The sequence below is a fragment of the Alosa sapidissima genome, chromosome 16 (genome assembly GCF_018492685.1).
Source record: "Alosa sapidissima isolate fAloSap1 chromosome 16, fAloSap1.pri, whole genome shotgun sequence".
Taxonomy (NCBI): Eukaryota; Metazoa; Chordata; class Actinopteri; order Clupeiformes; family Clupeidae; genus Alosa; species Alosa sapidissima.
In genome coordinates, this window is record NC_055972.1 from 16,933,784 (window position 1) to 16,961,176 (window position 27,393).

Below are 27,393 nucleotides of genomic sequence, written 5' to 3' on the forward strand. Positions count from 1 at the left end.
ATGTGATTTTATTTCTTATCTATATCTTCTCATATTTCATACCAACCCCCACACAAACACTTGCCTGTTATTTTCTTTGTTGTAGAGGGGTATAGCTGGAAAAGTTGGTGGCTAAAAACAACTGCACAAACTAGTCTGCACAAAATTGGTGGAGGAAGTGCTTAAATAAAAACCTGTATGCATTTCATCACCATTTGAGTCATCATCTACCTATTCTATGAAAGAATAAAAATAAAGTGTGCTTAGAAATAAAACAATACATAAATAGATTTGGAGTCGTTTTTTTTAATTCAATTAAAATCTCTTTACAGATGTCTCAGACCAAACAAAGTGAAGCCAACAGTGATTGAGTGCACTAAAGCGGCATCTAGTACAGAAAATACAGATTAAATGAGCAGTTTGGTGGCCAAATAGTCAAGTGGGATGTCAGACATTCCCATTCATCCACAGATAAAACACAAACTCACATGTGCAAAGCCCACCCCTAAACGACAAAACCTCAGAGTTAACCCACCTATCAATCGGTCTTTTCTTTATCAATGCTCAGAAAAATCAAAAAGATCAATTTCACATTTCATGAGGGGTGGGGTGGGAGGGTCCAGATTGGTCTTGACAAAAAAAAAAAAAAAAAAAGCAGCACAAAAGATATCTAAATCCAGAACACTGGCCTCGCAGGTCCTTCCATTTGTGTAATTTTGACAGGTACAGGGTGTGTGTGTGTGTGTGTGTGTGTGTGGGTGGGGGGGGGGGGGTCAGGGCTACTGGGGCATCCAAACGATCTCAGCTTTCCGAGATCTCAGACCTCCTTTTGCAATCAAGGCACAACCTGTTCCCCTAACCTAGCCCAGGCTAAGCAATTTGTGGGAGACGTTTTTTGCGCAGTCAAAAAAAAAAAAAAAAAAAAAAAAAAAAAAAGGTGTTGCACGAGTCTCACTAGTTCATTACACATCCAAGAAGCAATTACAGCGACAGAAATAAAAACCTAAAAACACAAAGAAACTAACTCAAGTCACCCAGTCCAAGCGAAACGTGCCCTGTCCCCATCCCCTTGTGTAGACATCCCTTCATTAAAACTTCCTGTTTTCAGCTTATGTTAGCTCCAAAATGGTTACGTGGTGGTCATTTCAAATCTAATCTCCCCTTTTTAAGATAAAAAAAAAAAAAAAAAGAAAGAAGGAAGGGGGGGGGGAAAAAAGAAAATCATCGTTTTAGTTTTTAAAAACAGGAAAGCAGCACTAGAACAAATTCTCCTTTAATTTCCCAGGTTTCAGTGGCGCTGGTCCTCCTCTTTAGCTCCAAACATGGCGCTTGCAGTGAGCCACCGCCTGGGAACGAACACACAAACAAACCCACGTTAATTTTCATATTCCAGAATAGTCTTAACTAACACAACCATTTTATGTAGCACAGACTGCAACCTTCACTCAATTGGCTCAATACGTTTACCGGTACATTTCAATTTCTAAACCATGGACTGTAAAAACTGTGAGTGAGAGAGACACTCACATTACAGCGTGTGGCAGTCTGCATGTTCTTGCACCAGTAGGCAGGTCCCCAGCTGCACTGCTCCAGTCCCAGCAGGTGCTTGAGGCCCTCGGGGCACGCTCCCACTTTCTGTGGACACGCACGTACACAGAGGCTCAGACACCACACTACAACCATCTAACTGGGTCTCCACATGCAGTTTTTCCTATCCATTTTAAAGGCAGAAATGTCTCATGACGCAGGTTTGCCATCTTCACAGGGCCTATTTATACCCACCATATGTTTGGACTCAAGTCTGTTACATGTGGAATTAAAATCAGCCTACTTCCAATTATCTGCACGGTAACATCTGTAGTGAGAAGTGTCCGCTAAATGAGGGAGTGCTCACCATGCAAACGAAGTCGGGGTCCAACATCTGGAGCAGCAGCTGGACCAGAAGAGGCTCGTACTGCTCCACCAGCTGGTCACACTGCACAGGAGGAGGAGCGAGAGACAGGAGGAGGGACAACAGAGAGGGTTCACACTTAAAACCGAGAGAAGCATAAAGCACATTGCACTGAGCCAAGCTGAATGCATTAACAAGGTACCCCCAGGATCCTCCAACTTAATATTCAAGACTTTAATACCACTTCAAATGAAATTTAATACCAACTCTGTTCCAAAAAAATATGCTTTTTCAGGCTAACATTATTAAATAAATAAAATAGGGTAGACTAGGCTTACATTTGTCAAGCTGATTTGAAATGTTTTAACCTGCAGCCTAGACTAATAGCAGATTGTGCCAAAATGGCAACAGAAGAATAACACTCACAACATTAGAAGAAAACATGCTGCTACATTGTTATGCTAATTTACTAGTTTTTAAATTACTGTACTTGTTCTGAATACTTAATTCTCAAAGTTACAACTATCCCATCTGTGACATCCCGATCTTTCCAGCTGACATTTCAGACACACCTGTGCTTGCACACACTTTCACTTTAGAATGGCGTGAATGACTGAGGGATTAGAACCATAAACACAAGTTTCAAAATAAAAGCGATAGTTTGTTTATTTTCTGAAGAGACATTTTCCGCTTGGGATCTACAATATCATGGTCTCTACAGAAACTAATTGATTACGGTATCCATTAACTCTACCAAATGAAAAAAAAAATAAGACCTTGTAAATGAAGTGCAATACTTTAAGGCCCTAATTTGACAATATTCAATTTAAGCCTTTTTCAATTCTTTTAAGACCCCGCGGGTACCCTGATTTAGTACAGTGGAGAAACAATTTGTTTTTGGGGGAGTTTCAAACTTAGGACAACGTGACCCTAGCAGTCCTGACCTGTGAAGTGTTGAGAAGCCAGACTGCTGTTTGGATTCTTACCTCACTGCGGACACTCTCGGGCATGAAGTTGCAGACCTTCCTGACGGCATCCTCGATCTCGGCCTCGGTGGCATTCTGCTCCAGGATGCCATCGATGTAGCGCACGGCCATTTTGCACACGTCACAGAAGCCGCCGTTATCGAAGCGGGTCTGGTCCATCACAGCTAGATAGGGGGAGAAGAGACGGTCAAGAAAATAAGGGACTGTTTAAAAAAATAAAATAAATAAAAAATAAAAAAACTGATATAAACCTTAACCTGCTCCCTTTAATTGTGCAGTAAATACTTGGCTTTAAGTTAACTACAGGGCTTACTCTCATATCAGTTAATGTTTAGATAATTGAATCCAGTGCGAATGAACAACCGGTTTCACCCCAGGGACTCTGAATGACTAATGGGGATCAGGCTATCACAGTGGTGCATGACTGATGAAGTCATTTCCGAGCGCAAACTTACGGATGTAGAGGCGGTCAGCCTGTTTGCACAGCCCCAGCATGATGCACACGGACTGGGGGTCGGTCTCCTGCAGCAGCAGGTCAATGATGGCCTGGCCGTAGGTCTCAATCAGGTCCTTGCACTGGGCGGACAGGGTCTTGGGCAGCACAGAGCACACCTTCTCCATGGTGGCAATCACTTTCTCCTGAAAGGGGGAGAGAGGGCGGGAGAGTGGTTAGTGGAGGGTGTTTTTACACTTCATAAATACAGCTCACAAAAACATTCCATTTTTGTAACAGTGTTCTGGAAACTAAACAATGTTTTCTTTCTCTTCTGTTGTGAGTCACAGCTTAATACTGGCATTCAGCAGCTTACTGAGAAAGAGGGCCGTGAGAATGACCCCACCTCCGTCCACCTGACATATGAAGTCACTTTCTAACACCACTATTAGAACACAAGGGGGCACTACACATTCACACACTCAAACATCAGAGGCAGAAGCGACAACAGGAAGTCATTTTTGAATCAACACTTTTGTTTTAACTCATCCTTCTACCACAGACACAGACCTTTCCATAACATCGACTGTTGAGTTGTTTTCCCCAACACTGACATTTTGCATAGAGCTGTATTTTCACATTGTTATTTTGCATAGAGTTGTTTTTTCCTGCTATGGTATTTTGCATAGTGCCGTTTTTCCCCCCCATTGATACTTTGTATTACTAGAGTCCTCCACCCCCCACTGTTGCGCTGCGTGGGCCTCACCTCAGTGTGCTGGTCCTGCAGCATGTCCTCCACCTCCTTCATCACAAACTCACACACGGCACACTGGGGGGAGTCACGGGCGCGCACCATCTTCTGCAACACACACACACAGCAGCATTAATTACAGAGCTAGGCAGGGTAGTATAGCAGATTTCATACAAAGAGGCTCAGGCAAGTCACTGTGCTTTACATAAAAGATAGACGTTCTCAGAAATCAGTGCCGGTTCAGACCTCCATGGGGCCCTAAGCAAATTTCTGCTAAGGGGCCATCATACCTGAACTCTAAATCATCCCACCCCATTTTGGATGTCTACGGAAGTTATCAAATATAGTTTTTTGCCCCAGCTTTAGGGTGTGTGCTGCTAGTACTGGCTTAGGCTGACTGTTCTTCACCTGTGTCTGGCCACTTGCAAAAGACATATATACTGGCTCCCTCCGATTCCCTTCAACACTTTTCAAACGTAGACCATGGCTTGATTAATTTGCGGGGCCCTACGCAACTTGTGAAGTGTGCATATAGGGTGATCTGGCCCGGTCAGATGTTAAAGATAACCTCCATTTGTAAAAAAAATAAGAGCTACCAAAGTGCTTGTGGTCAAAACCAAAATGAACCACCCCAGCTGTGTCACTGTACACACACCACTAAGCTCACACGCTAGGGAACATGTGGGTTTCTGTTGAGCTGAAAATACTCGTTTGAGGTTGTCAGCTGAAGGGTCAGCCATGTCTTACTGTGCCAGCCTTGACTGCAGCGGGCTGCTCCACTTTAGTGGCGGGGACCATCTTGACGGCAGGGATCATCTTAAGGGCAGGGATGGACTTGACCACCTTGGCAGCCACCAGGGTCTCCATGGGAACAGACTTCACCACAGACTCACAGAAGCCAGCACGGGCACAGATCTCATGGGGTTGCTGCATTTAACATGGGGAAAGAGGAGATGCAGTTGTTATACTGTTCTTATGGTCCATAAAGAGACAGACACAGACGACAGACACACAAATCCACCAACAAATGCAAATGACACATGAGCACAACCATAACTGGCCAAGGAGGTTGAAGTCCATGCTTGACTTTTCCCACTGAGAGTCATGCACACAAGGCCATATTCCACAACACATGCTAAGCCTTATGTATATGTATACACAGTCATTCCAACTACATGCAGTCAGACCCAGCTTTCCATAGTCAGAGTGCTTGCCCCAGTGGCTAGACTACTACCATCTTAACAAGCAAATGTGGTCATTTGCTTGCTGCTGGTTTAGGTTGAGTTGTTAGTACGTTAACAATGATGAGGATTAGTGTTTCAGGGGTGACATACTGGTGATCGTGATGTGAAACTGGAGTTTCTTGTTCAAATCTTGCTGACTAGGCAGACAAAATCAGTCAGTTTTGCCTTTAAGGGCATAGGTTTTCAAATGAAACCAAAAAAAATTGCCCATTTCTACTGGTCACTTTATTAGCTATATGGCAGGTATGGTTCACTGGTCTGTTTCGATGGCCAAAACAGCTAAACAAATACCCATGTTTTAGTTACATTACTCAGAAGCCTGTTCCAGAAAAAAAAGATAAAACATAAAGGAAAAGGGCACTACTCAGTCTAGGTGGACATCTTAAAAGCAAACACATCTCAAAACCAGAACAAACAATGTCTACAGACGTTGGGGTTAATGTTAGGACACATCAGTAATCTATTCTACACAATACCACAGGGAGTTAACGTTAGTGGGGTGTGGGGGGGGGGGGGGGGGGGGGTAGAGTTGTGAGCACAAGTGAGAATGACAACACGGCACAGACAGCAGGAGCGGAGGGGGAGACTGTAAACCAAACAGAGATGGGAGAAAGACCTACCTGTTCCTAGATGGCCAGCAGAGATAACCACAGCACAAAGAGAAAGAAGGAGAGGGAGGGGGGGGGGGGGGGGGGGGGGGGTGACAGAAAGAAAGAGAAAGAATGAGAGTGATTGAGAAGAGTGAGGGAAAGAATGAGAGTGAGAGAGAGAGTGAGAGAAAGCACAGGGAGCCAAATAAGGAGAAAAGATACAGGAGACAAAAGGGAAGATAAACAACCCGATTAATAATGGGAATAAGAGAAGCAAAGCCAGGAGGACTAATAAATGAGAACAAATTACCGTATTTTCCGGACTATAAGTCGCACCAGTTAAAAAAATGTCATTAAGAGGAAAAAAACATGTTGCACCTGAGTCGCAGAACCAGCCAAACTATGAAAAAAAAGTGCGACTTATAGTCCGGAAAATACGGTACCAGAAAGGGGAATTTCTACTCCAGTTTCTGTCAGTTCAAGCAGACAAACTACCATTATCCATGCCATTATCCAACCAAGGCATATCAATACACACACAGGGATACAGGCTAGCTATACTCTGTAAAACCACCAATGAGAGCTAATATGATTAATGATCACAAATAGATAGAGGAATAACAGAAGACTTAATTTGTGTTATTCATGCGGCAGCCATTTTGTAAACCATAGCAAGGCTACAGGGTACATTGACTAGATCATTAATGCATTTTCGCCACTTACTGGCGAATGCATAAAACACATCAATCCTATGGTTTGTGTACCCCATTTTGGTTTACAATGGCCATAGCCTGAATAAGTCGAATGAAAAATGAATTTGTATAGATTGATGAAGAAAGTAAAATGGAGCACGTAAAATGAAGGTAACACTTAATGCAGTGTGCCTACTCACCATCGACATGAGCTGCTGGACCACCAGAGGGGCATACTGGCTAACGTACTGCTTGCACTGCAGAGAAGGGAGGAGAGAGGGGAAGACCATTAAGAAAAAAGAGCAGAGGAAGACAACCACTCATTCATTCATGCCATGCATCCTGCAAGAACAACTCGCCATTACCATTAAACCAAGTCATGTTTCACTCCCTCACTGCAAAGAAAATCCAATTACACAGGGGTCAAATCTACCACTGCTGATGGAAGGAAAACAACGCAGCTGTTGTTTGAGCAAAAAGGTAAACATACATAACTACAAAAACAAACAAACACATTCTATATCCCCTGTGCACTTCGCCCTATGTAAGCTCTCAAGTGGCGACCCACACATACCATGTCAGACAGGCCTGGTCCAAGCAGGTCACATTGGCTCTCGAGCTGAGCGATGAGGGCGTTGACAAAAGTGGCGTTGCTCTTGGCCTGCTCCTGGGTATCGGTCAGGAACTTGACGCAGTCCTCACACACATCGCCATTCTCCTGGAACAGCAGAAGGAGGAGGAAAACCATTTAAGAACATTGAGGATTTAGGACTTAGGACTTAAATTTATTGAATTTAATAGGGAAAAACATGACATTTTATTCCTTTCAAATAAATGATTCTACAACTAAGAATTGCACTACAGGAGTAGAAACATGTGCATTTTGACAACGGTAACTATGGTTGTAGTCATGGAGATGGGGTGGTGAGAAGAGCAGCACAGCACACCTTTTTGGGGGCCTCCTGCTTGGGGGCCTCTGGGTAGAGTAGCTGAGGGATGTTCAAAAGGAAGGGGGCAGCCCTCTGGGACAGGTCCACCTGGGGGATCTCATTGGACAGGAGCTCGGACTGGGCTTTGGCCAGGGCGGCCTGCATGCTGTTGCACAGACCCATGGCACCACAGGCAACAGCGGGATCCTCCTGCACAAAACACAATGAACAACATGTCAACACACACACACACACACACCTCAAGGAACATGACTGACGTTAGACTCAAGAGTTAAGAAATCCAAATCCTCTGATCTTCTTTGCCATCTAAGAAGGGATTGTGTTGACAGGGGCCATTACCCAACGCCAGCAGTGGCCCTTCGGACGGCCGAGTGCAGCCATCTCACAAAGGGAGGTCTGTTCGCTCAGCCTCCCGCATTCTGGGAGCAGTCTAAATGTCACCCACTGAATCCCTTTACTGACTACACTGTGTGTACATCCGTCAGGACTATTAAGTAGACACAAATGATCTGAGGAAAGGCCAGCCGAATGAGTCTTCAGCAGAAAATTACTCTAGCCAAAACTTGTCGGTAAAGCCAGCACTAAACGGCAACAGAAGTTGGCAAAACAATCTAAATCAGACTGAAGACAGTCCACTATACCCATTGTTGGGAAAACTAGAAATTGGTATTCTTGAAGATCTCAACATTTACACTACTACTGTTGACAGAAATACCACACATACTTCCTTAAAACAGCGTATACAGTATACACATATAAAAATAAAGTTTGGTGCCGTAAATGGAGGCACTTGGTACCCTCACCCTACTTCCAACACAAATATGTTTGTGGCATAAACCTCAGTAACCCAATAACCTCTGCAGTGGCAGCATTCACTTGGTGGTGGGCAATAGAGGAAACTGCCTACTGTGATGATACTACTGGGCTTCCTCTTCCTCCACTCATTAATGCAGCAAGATGGCTGATAGGTGCCCCACTCACCAGCTCGCCCTTGATGATGCCGATGATGATGGGGTAGTAGCTGTCCACCAGCTCTTTGCACTCTTCAGCAAGGCTCTCATCAGGGATCAGGGTGCAGGCCTTATCAATGTAGCTCAGGATCTCAGACTAAACACAGTGAACAAAGTATCAAGTTATTCACAATAAAGGATACACTGAACACAATGTTGCTGTTAATACACTGCATTTAAATCTAATGTCTAAGGCCCACGATGCTGGTTTTGCCAGCACAGCTGAGCCACAGGAGCTAATGGAATGGAATGCAAACTGTATACCAGGATGTCCCAATTTTCTAAGGTAACACAACAGTAACACATTTGACATTTAAGACAACAGACAGGGAAGGTTAGTAACTGCGCTCACCTCTGTAGCATTGTCCTTCAGTAGCTGTTCAACAACAATGAGCACCTCCTTGCACAGGTCACAAGGCACAGATTTCTACCAGGCAAAAGGAATATCATGTTAAAGGCATGGCAGTGATATGCATGTTATATTTCAAAGGGTTGATGAGTATGGCATCTGCATTTGGTTTTTAGAACAATTGACTAATCTATTCCACAGATTTATTGAATAGAATCGGTGTTCTATCTGTTGATTAATTGACTATATTATTAATACATTTCAAGTTCAGCCGTTTCTCTTTTTAAAAGTATATTTTTGGGCTTTTTTGCCTTTGAGGACCGTGAATAGGGAACAGGAACTAAAGGAAACTGAAATAGGGTAAAAAGGGAAGAGGAGGCAAACGTACCATCTGGGGCTTGTTCCACACGTTCTGCTGGCAGTGGGTCACAGCACCGCAGAGGGAGGCAGTCTTCACATTCTTGCACCAGTAGGGGGGGCCGCGGGCGCACTGCTCCGTCCCCAACAGGGGGGTGGCCACAGCTAGAGAGAGGAAGAGGGAGTGTTACTGCCAGCCATGTTTACTATGCTCCCTGTCAATTGGATCATGTGCATGCAGTGATGTCCTGCCAAAACACCCTGGGGCAGTCAGTGAAAGGTCATAAGATTTCAGCTCAGCCAAGGCCAAGGATCTTCAGGTGGAATGGTCAACAAAAACAGGACGTCCTTCACTTATGAAAGAAAAATATACAATTACGGCAGATTGTTGCTTTGCATTTGGGTTGGGGTTACAATCTATTGTCGTTGTTTACTCTGACAAAACCGTATTTTGTAACTTGATCAAGGCACCTAACCCCTCACTGCTCCCCAAGCGCCGCTGTAGCAAGGCAGCTCACTGCTCCGAATTAGTGTGTGCTTCAACTCACTGCGTGTTCACTGTGTGCTCACTAATTCACAGATGGGATAAATGCAAAGACCAAATTTCTTGTATGCGCCAGTATACTTGGCCTAGAAAACTGATTTACCTTTTTACATGATACAACAAGCAGTGCTCTCAATTAGTCTGTATGGTATGGGGCATAACATTTTTTTTCTTGGGTTCTGGTTTCCGACCGACATTTGGGTTTATGTGCGACCCAAATTTATTTTATGAGCTTGGGGAAGAAATAACACTAAATAGTCTAGGCTACATTAAATAAATCCACAAATAAAAGGCGAACTATAATTACATTAATTACCCCTTGCGTTATGTATAGGGATGAGCGCATTCTCTCTTTTACAAAGTAGCCTATGCACAGCTGTTCACGAAGACGATTGTTTTCATCACTTACCAAGGCACTCGCAATTTTGTCCAAACACCGCAACTTTTTTGCAAATTTGACCAATCATCGTAGCGTCACCGCGAAATCTCACCTACCACAACAGTCCCTCGCGCAGAATATTGAGCCAGATGGCACACTTACTTCTGCACCTTCTGCATATGACACCAAAGACTGCCCTAACGTGTTCGTTCCTCTGCAGTTTTGATGACAATAAATACATTTTAAGTGTTTGATGAAATCCAAAATGGCGGAAAATGACGTCATAGGGTGCGTTGAACTCTGCTTGGTCCAAGGATTCCAACAATACCTGACTTTTGAAAATCGACCAACAGGTCAAAAGTTATGTGCATGAACGCATGTCCAACTTTGGCCTGTTGGTGGCGCTAGAGGGTTTGTTAGAGCTTCGCTGCGTGGCCCCCCAATTACAAAATATATGAATGTATTGAAACATATGACATGATGCCATCTCTTTAGGTGACTGTCTTTTTTGGACAGTTCTACAAAAGGTTATACTGCTTTGTGAATTACCTCAGTCAAAGCATTTTCACAAATAAAGTAGGCCTACTTTGATTTTCTGCAATCCTTACCATTTACCTTTGATTATCCTTTTTTAATAAGCATCAAGATGATCAGTGTGATTTTGGTCTTACTAACCTTAATTGGCCTAAATTTAAAAAAAAATTTTTTTTTTGCAATTTTCACTTCCTCCTGCAATTTCTCCACAAGAAACAGCCAACACCGGAACTTCCATCCAGGCATTTTAGGTCGCAACAGTCTCAAAAAACAGTCTCTGATTTTCTACCCATCCCTTACTGCCACTGGGGGGGGAAATTTTTTTTTTTAAAAAAATAAAAATCCCTACCGACCCATGGCCTCAACTGACAACCAACAGGGACCAAACCTTTTTTTTTTTTTTTTTTTATGCCTGGTATGCCATTAGTGCAATAGCAAACACTAGTGTTCTAATTAGGAAGTTGCATGGATCAACTGCTAACTGAATATGTTCAGTCACAGCCAAGCAAAACAAGCTAAATCATGTCGGCTCAATTTCTCAATCTGATTCGCCAATATCACAGCTTTCAGAGGGGACATATTGTTGAGGCACATACTGTTGAGGATGAAAGTCCAATGATCAGATGTAACAAAGCAATAGTGTAAGACTGTGGGGAAGTACCACAGTGAGTCCACTTGGTTCCTGCTTTCACTTCCATTATGTTAAAAAAGAAACCAGTGGGGAGACATTAAGAACGCAAATATCCACAGATTTTGATTGACTTAGGATCTGAAACTTCAAGGTCATGATGTGGAGAACATCCAGGCGGAACCAAGTTCCGCAAGCTAGAAGTGAAAGACGACAAGAGGCCAGTGATAAAGAGGAACAGATGAGGCATTGGCCTTGAAAAGTGCATCTAACAGAGCCATGTGATACAGTATTAAAGAAGGCTTTAATAGTCATCTCCATGAACCACAACTCCGTAATGGATTGCGTGACTACAGTCCAATGTCCTTACTATACTGTAGTTTGCAAAGTGTAACTTTTCATAATGGAAGACAGGCCTTCCTTCCTTCCTTCTTCTCTAGACTAAACTCTAACCTCTCTACACCCTGTGCAATCACAGGTCGGCTAACATTGCACTGGATAACTGATACCATAGCCATGCACACGTTTGCCACACATGCCACAGGAATCTTGGACAAGGAAGAACCAAGAGTCTAACTGAAATGCAACCCATAATCCTACATGTAACAAGCACCCATTATCAGGTCAGGCATGACTGGAAGCTGATGAAGTCAGGTGTTTACCAAGAGTAGCATGATAAGGCCGTGCTTTAACAGAGCAGTAGGCCGACACCTGGGAGGGGGGAGATCACTGTTCACCAGTCACAAGATTAATACGAGCAAGCTGTTTTTCAGTCTCCTTAACAGCACAGTCCTGCAGGAGCACTACAAGTCCACTTCAGCAATCATCTTGTGTCATTAAAACAAGAACACATGACCAGTCACATAACTTTTGTGGTAGGCTACATGTTATAGGTCTATAAAGTAAATGGTCATGGCTGTGTGTGTGGTTTTATTACACCTATTCAGTCTGTGCTGACCTTACTTCAGTCTAGGGAATAGGTTAAGACTAGCACGCACATGACTGGTTGTGTCACAGCACACACGACTGGTTGTGTCACAGCACACATGGGGGAAAAAATTAGCAGTAGGCCTAAAGCACCATAAGTAATATTGGCTTGTGTCAGAAAGGCCCATATCAGTGTCGGCATGTCCAAACAGTCACCTGACCTGACTAGCCGGTTCATCCCTTTAGGCAGTCAATAGTCATTTTTCACAACTGCATATGGTGACTTATTTTCTACTAGGCAGCGAAGTACAGAGTCAAGAGGTCAGCATTTAAGTGCTGACTTTAGACCACAATGGTCAAGATCTTCATAAAATGAGTGAGTTCATCAACCACTGAGTCACCCTCACATGATGAGGGGAGAACTATGCTCAGCGAGGCCCTGTGGCGCATGCTAAACACGGGCACTGCACCGGGTGCAATGAGGGGTCTCTATTCAGACTTGCAAAGTGGCTTAATGCCAACAAACAAGTCTTAACTCAAGACAAAAAGGACATGATTATCTGACTAGCTATTTGTTACAGAGGCAGCAGATACAAACAACCAAAACATATTAGAAGCGAACAGAGGTTTCCAATGAAGCAAGATGACCAGGGCTAGGGGAGAGTGGAAAATATTTTTTTTTTTTGTGGAAGACTTCAAATATAGATCTGATACAATGATCAGAAAATAAAAACCACCACCTTTTTAAGACAGACCTAGAATACAAGGAAAAAAACAAAAAAAACCTCACTCCTGTCCTCATTCATACAGAAATAGGTCAGCAGCACAAACTTGGAAATGATTAACCTCAAGCAATCCAGGAACTAAAACATGCCCATGCACCATGCTGAAGACCCATTGCATAAAACATACCGTACACAAAAAATAAGATACAATCTAGGCAGATAATGCAATGCACTTCAGAGCCATGACAAAAGCCCATCAATAACCATACTCTTGCATAAAACATCAGTGTGATGTATGGCCTTTTTTTTTTTTTTTAAATAGACCAGGGAATATTCAAAATTAAAATGGTTTCAAATAGCATAATTTCTTCAACAAAAAATGATAAAACAAAAAAAGTGGACAAAAAAAAAAAAAAAAAAAAAAAAAGAGCTCCCAACATGTCCATATAGAAACCAACAAAAGTTAAAGCTGCAGGGTGTTGCAGGTTAACCACCACTGTTGATTAATGGGTACATAAAGCACTCAATATATGCATATAATTTTTAAAAATGTCTCCAAATGGTGTTAAATGCCAGTTTTTGTTGTTTGTAGCATTAGCGAGTTTTTTTTTTACGCAATTCGGTGATGACGTCACTTTGGGCACTACATGATCTGCGCTTCATTAATTTCAATGCATTCCAATGGACATCGCGGTTACACTTTCAACATAAAGTTTGTATATTTACACTTCGAATTTCGTCACAGCATTTATATCACAGCTACCCTATGATCTACCAATGGTAATAACGGTGCCTGATATCAATTTAGTATTTTTTTCTGAATTTCGGGAGGTCTTGTTTTGGAGGGTATGTTTTACCTTCATTCCTATGGTAAACGGTCGCGGTTACACTTTCAACATAAAGTTTGTATATTTACACTTCGAATTTCGTCACAGCATTTATATCACAGCTACCCTATGATCTAACAAAGATAACAATGTCTTCCGATTTTAGTTTAATGCAATTTTCTGAATTTGAGAGGCCTCGTTATGAGGCTACATAATGCACCTATTCAGTTCAATGCATTATGCTTATAACGTTACGACACTTTTTTTGTTACGGTCAGTGAACAGCACCAAGTGAAAGTCAGCATTTTCTATATATCTAGTGATAGCGATCATGTCGTTAGTTCAGATAAGTAGGCTACCGGACAAACTTAGTCAGAAGATCAGAATATAAAGCATCATGATAGCTAGCTATGGGCTAACTTTCCAGTCCCACCTGTGAGCCACCCCTGTTCTTGCAAACTAGCTTCTAGCCGCCGATTAGGCTGGTCGTGTCTTCAGCATGAATATTTTCGATAACTACTGCTCGTGATTGATTGCCATAGACATAGTCAGGGTACGGCTTACCAAAGAGGGAGATAATATGGGCAAGTCGCAGTTTTGCAGGTGCTTGTGTGGGCTGTGCCGTCCCGATGGAAACTGTGGTGGAGAGCTGCAGTAACTAGGGAAGCAAGTGCATTTTGGCCGCTAGTCGAGGAGCTTCCCCCGTGACCAGCATAATGACATGATCTATCTAGCTATCTATATACATATCTATGCTATCTATTTATCTATAATCTGCGCTATTTACTGCTGAACAATCCCTTACTCCTCTCTCTTTACTCCTCTCATTACTCTCAAGGTGGGCTTTGGCATAGCCTCCCCAAGGTGACGTAATGCAATGCATTGTGCCTGCTTTTTCGTATTATATTCCGTTTTGTGATACCCAACAACAAATACAATGGATAACAGTTTAAATGTTTATTACCAACAAGCAAATTCGTTGGAAAATGAACCCTGCAACACGGCCTTTAAACTAAGTTACTTATCCACTTTCCCGGAGATGACGGAATAAACAAATATTTAAGAGGTAAAGTAACAGTCGAAGATAAGAGTTGGCAAAAAAAGCCAAGTGGGTAAAAAGGCCAACTTCAAACCGGATGAAGTTCAAATGAAAGGCTATATTTCGAATCATCCAAACTCAGTTTCCAATAACAAGTTGAAGGTGCCTCTGCATGGGGGGGGAGTTACAAAACATGGAAGCAAACATGAAAACAAAGCAGCAGGCAGAGTTTAGAGAGCGGTACCATTTGAGGGGAAATGTCTGAAAACAAAACATGTTAAAATTAAGTTGCCCGAAAAGGTGGTTTGTTTCAGGGGTAAGTTACTTAGCAAACAAACTCTGAAAGGTGACGTTAACGAACGTTACCGTTAGTAAGCAAAAGTTATAACGTTAGAATATGTTGTGTCATACTTAGCTGCTAGCAGTTAGATAACGTTAGCAAAGGTTAATGTTACTTTAACTTTCAAGATCGACTCAAAAGAAGGTTAGCATTAAATGGGAAGATCAAATATCACCGTCTTGTAGTTGAGTGTATATTAGTAATCGGTAGGCCATAGCTAGCTACCATTAGTTACCATAACATTAATGTAACATTAATGCCATGTTGCAAATCTCCAACCAACCATAAAGGCTGCGAAACTAAGTTCAGTTTTATTAGCCGAGTAACGTTAAGTAGCATATCGACTAAATGTAGGGGTTAGTTGTGAACGTGTTATTGTTATAGATAATTGAAATATACCAGTTAGTTAGCAATTCATTTATCAGTGCGTATGCACTGCTTACGTTAGCTATCGATGGCTAGCTAACGTTATAGAAGCTAGTGCTAGATGGCTAAATGGTTTGGATACAATCAACGTTAACGCCATTCGCTGTTAGAAAAATTGACAACGTCTTTAACGTTAGTGTTAAGCGTTTCCCATATTTAACACACAATGGCCAAAACAACTGAATTTATCCCCACCCTCTAGTTTCGCTTTCACGTTAGCTAACGTAACCTAAGATGTAGTCTAACGTTACCCTAGTTTAAGTTGTCTCTGAATGTCAAAAAGAGAATTTTTATTCATTAAAGTTGGTGCTGCTTCCAGCAACGACTTACCTGTCGTGATAAAGAGAGCAAGAAGCAACATGATACCGCTGTATTTATCAGAAACTGACTTGTTTGTAAATTCTCTGTGATCTTCCCTTGGCTATGAAGCTAGCCTACTGCATTGCAGAACGAATGCTCATCCGAGTATTTATCGTGGCTCAGTCAGGTGACTAGTAGACATGTGACGACTTGTTTTGGGAGTGTGCGCTTCCTTGTCCCAGCTGAAAGGATTTGTATGCAGTAGCCTAGATCTATGCCTCAATGGCGCCCCCTCTGCAGTTTTAATGTTTTGAACGTTTTGTACCCTAATGGTGGAGGGGCTTCTCTAAAGGTGTGCTGTGATAGCCAACGCGTGGGAATGGAAGATGATCATTAAAAGCTATGTAAAAGCTAAATATGTAAAAGAAAGCCAAATATACTAATTATCAGAGGTGTTTGAATCGAGCCACATGACTGACTCGAGACATGATTTTGATGACTTCAGATTTGACTTGACAAAATTAGAAATGACTTGCAACTTAACTTGCTATACTATTCATTTGGTAATCTCTATGATGACAAATTTAACATGACACATTCACTTCCTAACTCACTCACACCTCACAATTAAAGTTATAGCAAGACTCTTGGGACATAGAATTGTCAGTTATTAAAGTCATTCATTTCAAAAACTTTGACATTTGACTTGTGATTGTGATTATAAGTGGTTTAAAACTTTTTGAATTAGTAAAGTATGATAATTGATAAGAATGATATTGAAAGCATGATTGATGGCATATTAATATGTGGTTGCACAATACAACAGTGACTTGTTTAGGACTTGAAAAAAATAAGGACTTGGACTCGACTTGGCTTTGGTAAGACATCTCTGTCTTGACTTGAACTTCAGCTTGACTTGAGACCTACTTGTTACTTGCCAAACAGTGACTTTGTCCCACCTCTGCTAATTCTTCTTCTTTCTAATGTAATTCCGCCATGTCAGTGTAAACTGAATCCAGATACATTAATGGTATTTAAAATAAAGAGATAGATACATAGATAGATTTGATTCCAAAGACATTTTGGGAAACTTGTTAACACATTTTGTGTGTAGAGGGAAGACCTTGGCCTACTCTGCATTACAATAGTATTAGAACTACACAGAAAAATTTCTGTCATAACTCCACCAAAGACACATAAGTCTACTTGTTTTGTCATGCATGTATGCAAGAGATCCAGCTGTTGTCTGTGCAAAGTACTAATTCCCCAATATAATCTTTTCCTCTCATTCTACTTAGATTTGTGCTTCAAGGAGTCAATGTAGGTTGTCTCTGATTGACTTAACTAACTCTTAATCTGTTTATCTCTTACTTTTTTATCTGACTTAAGGAACTTCTAACTCTTTATCTGTCCAAAATCTCCCTGTTTATTCACTTGATCAGCCTTGTGGGGTAGAACACATATTTTAGACTGATCATACACTGAATGTGTATGTGTTGTCTGTATGCTGCTGAGACCTTGCATTTCCCCTGGGGATCAATAAAGTATCTATCCATCTATCTGATCAGTTTCCCTTTTAGGCCAGAACATGTGATCAATCATCTCTGATGTCATGAGCATTGTGTGAGCTGACGTAAAACTACTAATGCCTCACATGACTGAAAGACATTACATGCTAATAAGCCTAAATAAACAGATACACACAGAGAATACAATGCAACACATGCTTGAGAATTCAAAGAACATTTTAAAGCATAAAGTTTAAAAGATTTGGTTTTATTTACATACACACATATTTTTCAAAGTTCGTCTGTGTTATTGTATGCCATTCAGGCTGACCCCCCTCTCCAAAGTGAAGTTATGTGGCAGAAAATTAACAGAAAGTTTAACTTGACTAAGTGAAATTTAAATTTTATATAGAAACACTGGATAATCCATATATTATATTGTTCAATTGTCCTTTAATGCAACATGACAAGAGTTTTTAGTTTCAAACTATCATACTAAGGCATAAAAATGTGGCAATGTTGTGCAGTCAAAACTTTTCTTACATGTTGATGTAGGACTGAACTATAGTGCATAACCATGCGGGAAGAACAGTTTGTCTCCTTCACGACCTACAATTAAACTGAAATTGAAGATCATACCAATAGTTGGTTAAACATACATGTCTTCTGTATATAATTGAGTTGTTTCACCAAAGCAGAAGTACAGAAAATATTAAACAGGCCTTTGTAAACTTAATGATTCTTGGCATCGGCATGTTGATTTTGTAATTCTGGATTACGTTAGGGTAGGAGGCCCACGGACAAAATGACGTCACATATACAACTGTAATTTATTCATTTGTGTTGTTTCCAACAGACATCAAGAGACAACACAGAAACGTTTAGATGGCTTGAAGATGGGGTTCTGCCCTGTGGATAAAGAATCAATGAGTACATATGTGAGAAAATCACAAGTTACATTTTGATGAGCAGTTCCAAAAGCTAGCCTAGTTAGGCTATGACTATGCGAAATTGACAGATATCGATCTCTGAAAGTGTTAAGCTGTATAGATAATACTGGCCGATTAAAAAAAAAAAACATTAGGCAGGCTAGTAACGTTAACAACATACCAAACGGGAAGACTTCTAGGAACCATGGCTTGAAGAGGTACTGCCAGGTTTAGAGGATGGAGCGCTGCAACAGTACGACACAATTTGTGGAGGCTCTTCCTTCTTTAAAACGGTGGGTCTCACAACGTCCACATCACGTTCAAGGTGATCAAGCAAATCGCCGACCATACTTGGAGAACCATAAAAGTCAATTAGAAAATACCCGCCACGTGTGTGTCGCAAGTTGTGTTTGGACATCTTGTATGGTAACCTTCTTTCGCCGAGGTTTTCCAAATCCCTGACTATGGCGCCCCGTTGCATCAAGGTCTCAACCGTACGTCGAAGAGCAGCGGCTGTCTCCGGCCTTTGCATGGCCTTGAGAATAAGAGAAAGTTCATAACGTGGCATAGCTAATAATCGCTGTTTAGTCTTGTATCAGACCGTTAATATGCTTTCCAATTTAACCAAGCGTTACAGACATGAAGACAGCCATGCCAGTCCAATGACCTAGGAAGTTGCGCAGATTGATGACGTTACGTCTGTTTTCCTTTGACGCCATCTTGGCTACTGAAATTATTATTAATTATCATTATTTTGTATCTACCACAATAAATCGCTGCACATAAATATTTGTTTAATAAGCAAATGATACCAACTCTCATACCAGGGATTTTACCCTCACTAAAAACAACGAGGCGATTGACGTACTTCTTCAGCGACGACAATGCTATCAAGCGACACGCCCCCACACACACGAGTCGTGGAAAGATGGCGGCGGAGAGCTCAGTACCCAGCGATCTGTTCCAGCACATATATTCATTTTTATTGGAGAATAAATTCTCAAAGGCAGCAAAGGAGTTCCTTAAACAGTCTAAAGTGGTAAGGGATCGTTATCCTATGTCTTGGCTGAAAATGACAACAGTATTTCTATGATGTCGTAGTTGCCGGTGGCGTTCTGGAGGAGTTTGGAAGAACATGCGTGTATCGTACAGTTTGTCCTGAACACGTGTTTGCGACTATGCATTTTTCCTAATAATAGTTTCCAGTGTTTTGCATTTGATTGATGCACTCGTTTCTTCATAAAAACTTTTATGAATTCTGAGACTTTATTATACATGTTATCATGTTGTCCTCGTTTCCATCTCATGTTGGTTAATACGTAACAAAGTTTATAGACAGTTGTAACTCGAGTCTAATTAGTAGCTTATTTTCTTAATCATAATTTGTGCCCGCGTGGTAAATATCCTTGCTACCTACCTAGTTTGTTATCCCCCTTAAACGGTATTTATATCATTTCGGCTGCATATGACTGTAATTTCTTGAAATCTCATTTTGTTCGGATGAAAATGACCTGTTGTTCAGATAACGTATGGAAAAAAAACCTGTAGCAGCTAGCTCTTTTCAAGCAATTGCTGAATATCTTCCTATTAGAAACCCCAGGACCAAAATGAAGAAAGCCTCGTTGACATCTTCAATTTCTGGGTGAAGTAAGTACATCATCAGTGTCGAAAATGAATGACGATTTTTTTTTTTGTGGTGGTTATCTGGTGGTGTGGCTATAATGGATCATGATGTAGGCTAGTAAGCTGTTCTTATTGGTGGAGTTTAAAACGAAATATTTGTCACGCATCCCATCTTAGATCACCTGAAGCGAAGAAGCGCAAGGCTGTTACTAATGGTCCTGAGGCACCCAATGGTCCTTCAGCCAAGAAGGCCAAGAAGGATGCAGAGAGCTCCAGTGAGGAGGAATCGAGTGATGAAGATGAGGCACCCCCAGTGAAAACACCACCTGCAGGTACATCTAAGCTGTACTCGTTGTGGGGCAATTGACAAGCATTCACAGCAAACAAGGAGAGGGCCCTAGGTCATTTTTTCAATTTCAAACTTAATGTTAATGTGGTTGAGTTTATTTAATAGTGCGTTTGCTTATACTGATTGATACTGAGAATGGTATGTTTGTCTGCAAAGCAGCTCCAGCCAAGCCTGCAGCAGCTAAGGCAGAGTCCAGCAGCAGCGAGGATTCCAGCGACTCTGAGGATGAAGCAGATGCGAAAACTCCTGCAAAGGTGGGAATGTGAACATTTGCACCACCTTTGGCGGTTGTCGTCTGTGTGTCTTTTCATATTTTTGTAAAGCGTGTGGATCTTCTGTAGTTTTTGTTAAATGTGTCCGTATTTCCCCACAGAAAGTGGTTGCTGCTCCCTCTCCCGCCCCCACCGCGTCACCAGCTGTGGCGGGCCGGAAGAAGGACGCCAGCTCCAGCAGCGAAGAGTCTGACTCTGAAGATGAAGCTCCAGCTAAGCCAGCAGCAGGTGCGCGTGCCCGCGTGCGCACACACACACACACACACTAAACTCAGAAATAAGAAATAAGCCAAAGAAGGGATGATGCATTTATTATTTAATAGTGATTATCTCTTCAGTGTATTCTTGCAACTGAAGCAGCATTCAGACAGGAACAAACTAGTGACGAGAGACTGAAATGTTAATTCAGCGATTACAGGCTAAAGAACCATTGGCTATGTGTGAATCGCTGGTTGTCTGCACACAGCTGTAGAGTGCAGACCGGTTAAACAATCTCAGTAATAAGCTTTAACATATGTGTTTTCCTTAAGAATATTTATTGTAATAGTTGTTGGCACAAATAATCTTTTATTGAAGAATGTGAAGTGTCTAGGAGTACAAAGTCAGCAGCAGCTAAAAATATCCTGTAATATCCTGCCTTAATTACAACAGGAAGTCAGTTGGAGCACAAGCACAGTAATTTATAAGGAGAGTAGAAAGTTGATACAAAGGTAGGTTCTTCCAGACTTCTCCAACAATCAGACTATATTGCAAACTGTGAACTTAATTAATGGAGTTAATACTGACTTAATATTGTGACTATAACATGTAGTCGAAAGAAGGGCAGGATGTCAATCTGGAATATGAACGAAAATGATTCCATACCGATCCAACATGCTAATTTAAAAAATTATTTAATTTTATTGCACTGTACTTGAAACCCCATTGTAAAACCAAATCCCCCTTTTTCACATTTCGGTGCTTTATAGCGTTTGTGTGGTTGATGTGTGAAGCGAAGCCTTGCTTTAATGAGTGTTGATCCACAGCTGCCCCTCCGAAGGCCGCGGCTGCTGCACCTAAGACGGCAGCTAAGAAGAAACCGGAGAGCAGCAGCAGTGAGGACAGTTCCAGCGACTCTGAAGACGAGGAACCAGCTAAGGTATTGCTACCGCCCCTCACACTGTGTGGCTACATTAGGTAATAGCACCTGGTATCCTAAAATATAATGGCTAAACCCTTGGAAGACCAATCAGTACTTGGACAATTTTTTTATATTTAATTTGTAAAAAATGTGTTCTTTCATTTGAGAATTCTTAGCTATGTTGTTGTTTGTCTCACAGGCCCCTGCTAAACCCGCAGCGCCAGTGAAGACCCCTCCTGCCAAGCCTGCCGCCCCAGTAGAGTCCAGCAGTGAGGACGAGTCCTCTTCAGACGAGGAGGCGGCCCCTCCCAGCAAGAAACCCAAAGCCGGTACATTAGCAAAAAAAACACACACACACACATATCAGTGTTCCTGCCCATCTGCCTTCTGTCTGAATGAGTGATTACTAGAGTCACACATGGGGTCAACTATGTACATTCATGTGATCTGATATGTGTCCATTTATACATTGCATATATGAGCTCTTTATGTATGTATTCTTTTCAGGGCAGTACAGTGCTGTACCTCCCCCGTCTGCTGTAAAGACTAACTCCACCCCAGCGGGGGGCAAGAAGGCCCCAGCAAAGGAGGAGTCCTCTGACAGCAGTGAGGATAGTAGTGATGAGGAGGAGGAGGAGAAGGCACCTGCTGCTGGTAGGAACTGTATTCTAAGTATTCTATTGTAGCTGCCCTGAATGTTGTGGGCTGTTTTGTAATTCTGTTGCTTTCTTTGTTGCTGCAGCCACCAAGACACCTCCACCTAAGCCTGCTGCTGCTGCTGCTGCTGCTGCTGCTGCCGCTGCCAAGAAAGAGGAGTCCAGTTCAGATTCTGGTATGTTATGGAAAAAAGAACAAAGCGTATACAAAAGATTTAATTCTCTCCCTACGAATGTCAGCTGCTCATATTCCACTCCTTATATTTGAGGACTTTGACATTGGTAGGCTACAAATATGGAGTGTCCCATTACTGTTTTTTTCTGAAGGCCAGGGCTACTTAACTGGTGGAATGTCAAGGGTAATTGTATGCCTTAAATGTGCCTTTCATTGTAAGTGAATGTGTTGGCAGGCTTAATGGAAATGAAGAGACCTGAGCTCTGAAATGGCAATGTGGTGATTTGTATCCGAACCACTGAGTGCTGTGATCTAATTTGCAAAGGGCACTTTCCCTGTTGCTTTTTGTTTAGGGTAAATGCCACTGTTCTCTCCTACAAAGACACACACAGACACGCTCATGCTCACAGACACACCCTCTAAAGTTTAATGACTCTCTGCTCTTTCAGACTCCAGCTCTGAGGATGAGGAAGAGCCAAAGGTTGCTGCTAAAGCGGCTCCAGCAGCAGCTGCCCCGGCAGCCAAAACCCCACCCGCTAAAGCCGCCCCTGCAGCTGAGGAAGAGTCCTCCTCCTCCAGCTCAGAGGACGAGGAAGAAGCTCCGCAAAAAGCTCCGAAAAAGCCTGCAGCCAAGGCTGCCGCCGCCCCAGTGAAGGCTCCTGCGGCTAAGGAAGACTCATCGGACAGCTCCAGCTCAGAGGATGAGTCCGAGGACGAGGCTCCCCCCGCTAAGGCCACTCCGGCTAAGGCTGCTCCCACTAAGACTACTCCAGCGAAGGCAGCAGCCCCAGCGGCAGAGGAAGACTCTTCATCGTCCAGCTCTGAGGATGAGGAGGAGGAAGCTCCAGCAGCTAAAGCAACCCCTGCCAAGGCCACTCCGGCTAAGGCTGCTCCCGCTAAGACTACTCCAGCGAAGGCCGCAGAGGAAGACTCTTCATCGTCCAGCTCTGAGGATGAGGAGGAGGAAGCTCCAGCAGCTAAAGCAACCCCTGCCAAGGCCACTCCGGCTAAGGCTGCTCCCGCTAAGACTACTCCAGCGAAGGCCCCAGCTGCAGAGGAAGACTCTTCATCGTCCAGCTCTGAGGATGAGGAGGAGGAAGCTCCAGCAGCTAAGGCCACCCCTGCCAAGGCCACTCCGGCTAAGGCTGCTCCCGCTAAGACTACTCCAGCGAAGGCCCCAGCTGCAGAGGAAGACTCTTCATCGTCCAGCTCTGAGGATGAGGAGGAGGAAGCTCCAGCAGCTAAGGCCACCCCTGCCAAGGCTACTCCGGCCAAGGCCACCCCAGCTAAAGCTCCTGCCCCTGCTGCTGCTGCAGAGGAGTCTTCCTCTTCTGACAGCTCGGAGGATGAGGAAGAGGAGGCACCAGCTAAGGCCACCCCAGCTAAGGCCACCCCAGCTAAGGCCACCCCAGCTAAGGCCACCCCAGCTAAGGCCACCCCAGCTAAGACCACCCCAGCTAAAGCTGCACCAGCAAAGAAAGAGGATTCATCAAGTTCAGGTGAGCTAAGAGGGATATAATTAATGAAGGCTGGTGTTAGTACAATTGCACCACATGTTAAAAGGTCAGCCAAAACGTGCTCTTATGTTTTGGTCTTATATGAGGTGTCTTCACCCTATCCTTAATATGTGTGTGTGTGTGTGCGTGTGCGTGCGTGTGGGTTTTAGACTCTGACAGCTCTGAAGATGAGGCCCCAGCTGTACCGGCAGCAGCTAAACCTCCAGCCAAGCCTGCAACAGTCCCAGCAGCAGCCGCCAAGGCAGCGGAGAGCAGCTCGGACTCGGACAGTGACAGTTCTGACGAAGAGGAACAGCCAGCGGCTAAGAAGCCTGCAGCAGCTGCTGCTGCTCCCCCACCCGTGAAGGCTGCCACCCCACCCGCTAAAGCAGCAGAAAGCAGCTCGGACTCTGATAGCGACAGCTCTGACGAGGAGGAGGAACCCGCTAAGTCAGCAGCAGCAGCTCCACCTGCGAAAGCTACGCCGGCCAAGGCAGCCGCTCCACCTGCTAAAGCCACGGAAAGCAGCTCCGACAGCGACAGCTCCGACGAAGACGAGGAGCCGCCGGCCAAGAAGCCAGCAGCAGCCGCCGCAACCCCACCGGCAAAACCCACGCCTGCGAAGGCGGCCGCTCCACCGGCCAAAGCGGCCGCAGCGGAGAGCAGCTCCGATTCTGACAGCTCGGACGAGGAGGACGAAGCCCCTGCTGCGAAGAAGCCAGCGACTCCTGCAGCGAAAACGCCACCCGCCCCCACCGCGCCGAAGGCAGCCGCGGCAGAGTCCAGCAGCAGCGAGGAGGACAGTTCCAGCGACGAGGAGGAGGCAAAGGGCAAGCCTGCTGCTGCTGCTACTGCCAGCAATGGAAAACCAGCGCCGGCAAAGACTCCTCCGGCCGCCGCCCCAGTAGCCAAAACCCCCGCCAACAAGGCGGAGTCCTCCTCCAGCGATGACAGCTCCGACGAGGAAGAGGCAGTGGCTAAGCCAGTGGCTGGAACTCCGGCTGCCAAAAGCACACCTAAACCTGCAGCGACGCCCGCGGCCAAGGAGGAGAGCAGCTCGTCCGACAGCTCATCTGAGGATGAGGAAGAGGAGGCCAAGACGCCAAAGACGGCCGCCACTCCTAAGACCCCAGCAGTGACACCCATCACTAATGGTAGGGGCTGATATAGCGGGAAGAGAGTTGACTCATATCTTCACTGCAAAATGTCTGAGCCTTTCAATTGGCCAATAGCGGCAGACCAGAATAAATATCCTTAATCCTATTTCTATATACAATACAGAAATAGATTTGGTTAAAGATGTTCTATTGTAACCTGCTCACTGTAATTGAAACCTTTGATATGAGAGGCAAATGAATGTGTTAAGTCTCCATTTTCTTAGGCACAAATGGCAAAAGGACAAGAGAAGAGGGAGATGAGGAGGAGGAGGAGGAGGAGGAAGATGAATCAGCAGCAAAGACGCCCCAAATAAAAAAACTGAAGACCTCCACTCCCCACTCATTTCCTAAGGTCAATAAAAAGGTAAGGTGCTGCCCTCAGTCACAGGGAAGGATGGCTGAGTTCATGTTCATGTTGGTCAGTGACGGGCAGAGTAGGCCAGCAATGGCTGCAGCTCTGGGATCTACAGTGTTATCTGTTATGAGTTAATCTTGGACTTTACAACTTCCAATCTACTGGCTTATTGGTCATAGATGGGGAAATTATACATTGTATATTATGTATTTCTATGCCATGGTGTACTATTTATTAAAATAATATTCAAAAAGCTTTTCCCCCATCCCCTTGTGGGTCCTTGGTATTTTGGCCTCTAGATCCTTAGTTTGACCTAGCTTTTATGGTGAGACCATAGTTTGTATAAAATAGGGTGGTATGAACGAAGACATTAGTGACTAACTCCTCTTTCCCCTCTTCTCAAGAATGCCAGTGTTCCCTTCAGAAGAATACGAGAAGAGGAGATTGAAGTGGACCCTCGATTGGCAGACAATTCCTTTGATGCAAAGGTGAGAATTCTTCCTTTCAGTGTTTACTCATGAGTATTGATGCAGGACTGTTGAGGGACGGGGGAAAAGCCCGTTATTTGTAAATATGCTCTATTTTGTGTGGTGGTGAAAATGTGTTGTTTTTTTATATCCGTTTTTCAGAGCGGAGCTACTGGCGACTGGGGCCAGAAGGCCAATAACGTGCTCAAATTCACCAAAGGCAAGTCGTTCCGCCACGAGAAGACCAAGAAGAAGCGTGGCAGCTACGTGGGCGGCGCCATCTCCACTGCTGTCCACTCCATCAAGTTTGACAGTGACTGAAAGCCTCGCGGTTCCCCTCCCCCCCTCCCCTGGACGTCTCGGTTGAACTCGGCTCCGCCCCCTACAGCTCTTAGCTAGGACTGTCTAAGTTGGCTGACCCCCCCCACACCCCAACAAGACTTCTCCACACGCAACCTTCTTCTCCTCCTCCCCCTCACTCTCCCCCAGCAAGCACCTCAAGCTGGTACGTGGCTAGCTGGTCTCGCTCTTGCTCTGCAGTTTGACCGGTGAGGCAGGACCACTGCCGTGTAATGGCGAGGTGGGCACGGGCAGCGCTGCAGTGGACAGGCTCCGAGGGCTGCTGGGCAGTAGTGCTTCCACGCATGCAGGGTGTTTGGCCTTTCCGGTGACTTACCAGCTGGCTGCAGTAACGGCTCTTGCCCACCAGATGGAGTCAGAAGGACACTTAAAGATAGCGGTTTGAATGATGTTGAATAGATGGTTGGATTTTTCTTTTCTTTTTTTTCTTTCTTAAACGTAACTTAGCCCCTGGGAATCTTGGATAGTCTTGCTTGAATGGAAAGATTTAATTTTATACAAGTTTGTTATGGATGTTGGTTTGTGCTCAATTTCATTTCAAGGGTTAATGTATGTCAATGTTTTTGCTTGTACATTGATTGTACTGTTTTGTCAGCATTCTCATTTTGGTTTGGTTAGAGAATATTTTACTACAATGTGAAGATCAGCTAACTGTGTTTCTGTTGAAGATAAAACTAATTTGGGTCTCAATGACTACCCCACAGGAGCAAACTGTTTCTGTTTTACGTACTGTATATATTTATAAGTCTGCTTGCCTATCATGGGTATAGTTGTATTCACTGTACACCTCCAGAAGCCATACGTTTGCTACACATAGATTTGACAACTCTAGCAGAGGTCAGTTCTTGGACACCAACTAACTACCCTGTACAAGCACATCTTGATAATGAGCCATCCCCTTACTATGGACCTACTAAGCCTTTTTATTTCGATACAAACTATTTTACTGACAACTACAGTGTTGTATTATCTCTTACTTTCTCTTGCTAGTCATCATCAATTAAAGGCGAAAGAAAGAAACTTCA

At 43.6% G+C, this 27,393-nt stretch overlaps 3 protein-coding genes across 8 annotated transcripts; 1 reads left to right on the plus strand and 2 right to left on the minus strand.

Annotated features, from left to right (window-relative positions):
- Positions 1 to 265: 265 nt before the first annotated feature.
- LOC121685635 (prosaposin) lies at positions 266 to 16,070 on the minus strand. Of its 2 annotated transcripts, XM_042066250.1 has the most exons (15): positions 15,932 to 16,070; positions 9,264 to 9,397; positions 8,879 to 8,953; positions 8,498 to 8,623; positions 7,514 to 7,705; positions 7,141 to 7,284; positions 6,767 to 6,823; positions 5,905 to 5,910; positions 4,788 to 4,967; positions 4,056 to 4,148; positions 3,312 to 3,495; positions 2,857 to 3,020; positions 1,874 to 1,954; positions 1,507 to 1,614; positions 266 to 1,325 (listed from the first exon to the last, which is right to left on the minus strand). In XM_042066250.1, exons 1-15 carry the CDS (start codon positions 15,960 to 15,962, stop codon positions 1,290 to 1,292), a joined length of 1,611 nt encoding a protein of 536 aa, XP_041922184.1. In that variant the 5' UTR covers positions 15,963 to 16,070; the 3' UTR covers positions 266 to 1,289. The 2 variants fall into 2 exon arrangements, with proteins under 2 accessions (XP_041922184.1, XP_041922185.1); XM_042066251.1 differs by lacking the exon at positions 5,905 to 5,910.
- nolc1 (nucleolar and coiled-body phosphoprotein 1) lies at positions 16,025 to 27,393 on the plus strand. 4 transcript variants are annotated; one of them, XM_042066247.1, is made up of 16 exons: positions 16,025 to 16,066; positions 19,257 to 19,377; positions 19,930 to 19,985; positions 20,139 to 20,293; positions 20,467 to 20,564; positions 20,684 to 20,810; positions 21,608 to 21,720; positions 21,902 to 22,031; positions 22,210 to 22,356; positions 22,445 to 22,534; positions 22,983 to 23,647; positions 23,780 to 24,032; positions 24,200 to 25,183; positions 25,411 to 25,550; positions 25,946 to 26,029; positions 26,171 to 27,393. In XM_042066247.1, exons 2-16 carry the CDS (start codon positions 19,267 to 19,269, stop codon positions 26,327 to 26,329), a joined length of 3,312 nt encoding a protein of 1,103 aa, XP_041922181.1. In that variant the 5' UTR covers positions 16,025 to 16,066; positions 19,257 to 19,266; the 3' UTR covers positions 26,330 to 27,393. The 4 variants fall into 4 exon arrangements, with proteins under 4 accessions (XP_041922181.1, XP_041922180.1, XP_041922178.1 ...); XM_042066246.1 differs by having other exon boundaries at positions 22,983 to 23,449; positions 23,576 to 24,032; XM_042066244.1 differs by having other exon boundaries at positions 22,983 to 24,032.
- mrps6 (mitochondrial ribosomal protein S6) lies at positions 17,657 to 19,117 on the minus strand. Of its 2 annotated transcripts, none has more exons than XM_042066262.1 (2): positions 18,520 to 19,117; positions 17,657 to 18,313 (listed from the first exon to the last, which is right to left on the minus strand). In XM_042066262.1, the coding sequence occupies exon 1, from the start codon at positions 18,904 to 18,906 to the stop codon at positions 18,535 to 18,537; it is 372 nt and encodes a 123-aa protein (XP_041922196.1). In that variant the 5' UTR covers positions 18,907 to 19,117; the 3' UTR covers positions 17,657 to 18,313; positions 18,520 to 18,534. The 2 variants fall into 2 exon arrangements, with proteins under 2 accessions (XP_041922196.1, XP_041922195.1); XM_042066261.1 differs by having other exon boundaries at positions 17,657 to 18,318; positions 18,520 to 19,054.

What these genes read in the sequence shown, in the direction of transcription:
- LOC121685635 (XM_042066250.1), bottom strand. Translation starts at nt 15,962, where the DNA reads ATGTTGCTTCTTGCTCTCTTTATCACGACAG. An exon ending in GCATCATCAAGGGCGAGCTG is followed by an intron (nt 7,706 to 8,497) that starts GTGAGTGGGGCA and finishes TGTTTTGTGCAG; the next exon opens with GAGGATCCCGCTGTTGCCTG. An exon ending in TGCAGGACCAGCACACTGAG is followed by an intron (nt 3,496 to 4,055) that starts GTGAGGCCCACG and finishes TCCCCCTTTCAG; the next exon opens with GAGAAAGTGATTGCCACCAT.
- mrps6 (XM_042066262.1), bottom strand. Translation starts at nt 18,906, where the DNA reads ATGCCACGTTATGAACTTTCTCTTATTCTCAAGGCCATGCAAAGGCCG.
- nolc1 (XM_042066244.1), top strand. Translation starts at nt 19,267, where the DNA reads ATGGCGGCGGAGAGCTCAGTACCCAGCGATCTGTTCCAGCACATATAT. An exon ending in ATCTTCAATTTCTGGGTGAA is followed by an intron (nt 19,986 to 20,138) that starts GTAAGTACATCA and finishes ATCCCATCTTAG; the next exon opens with ATCACCTGAAGCGAAGAAGC. An exon ending in TTCCTAAGGTCAATAAAAAG is followed by an intron (nt 25,551 to 25,945) that starts GTAAGGTGCTGC and finishes CCTCTTCTCAAG; the next exon opens with AATGCCAGTGTTCCCTTCAG.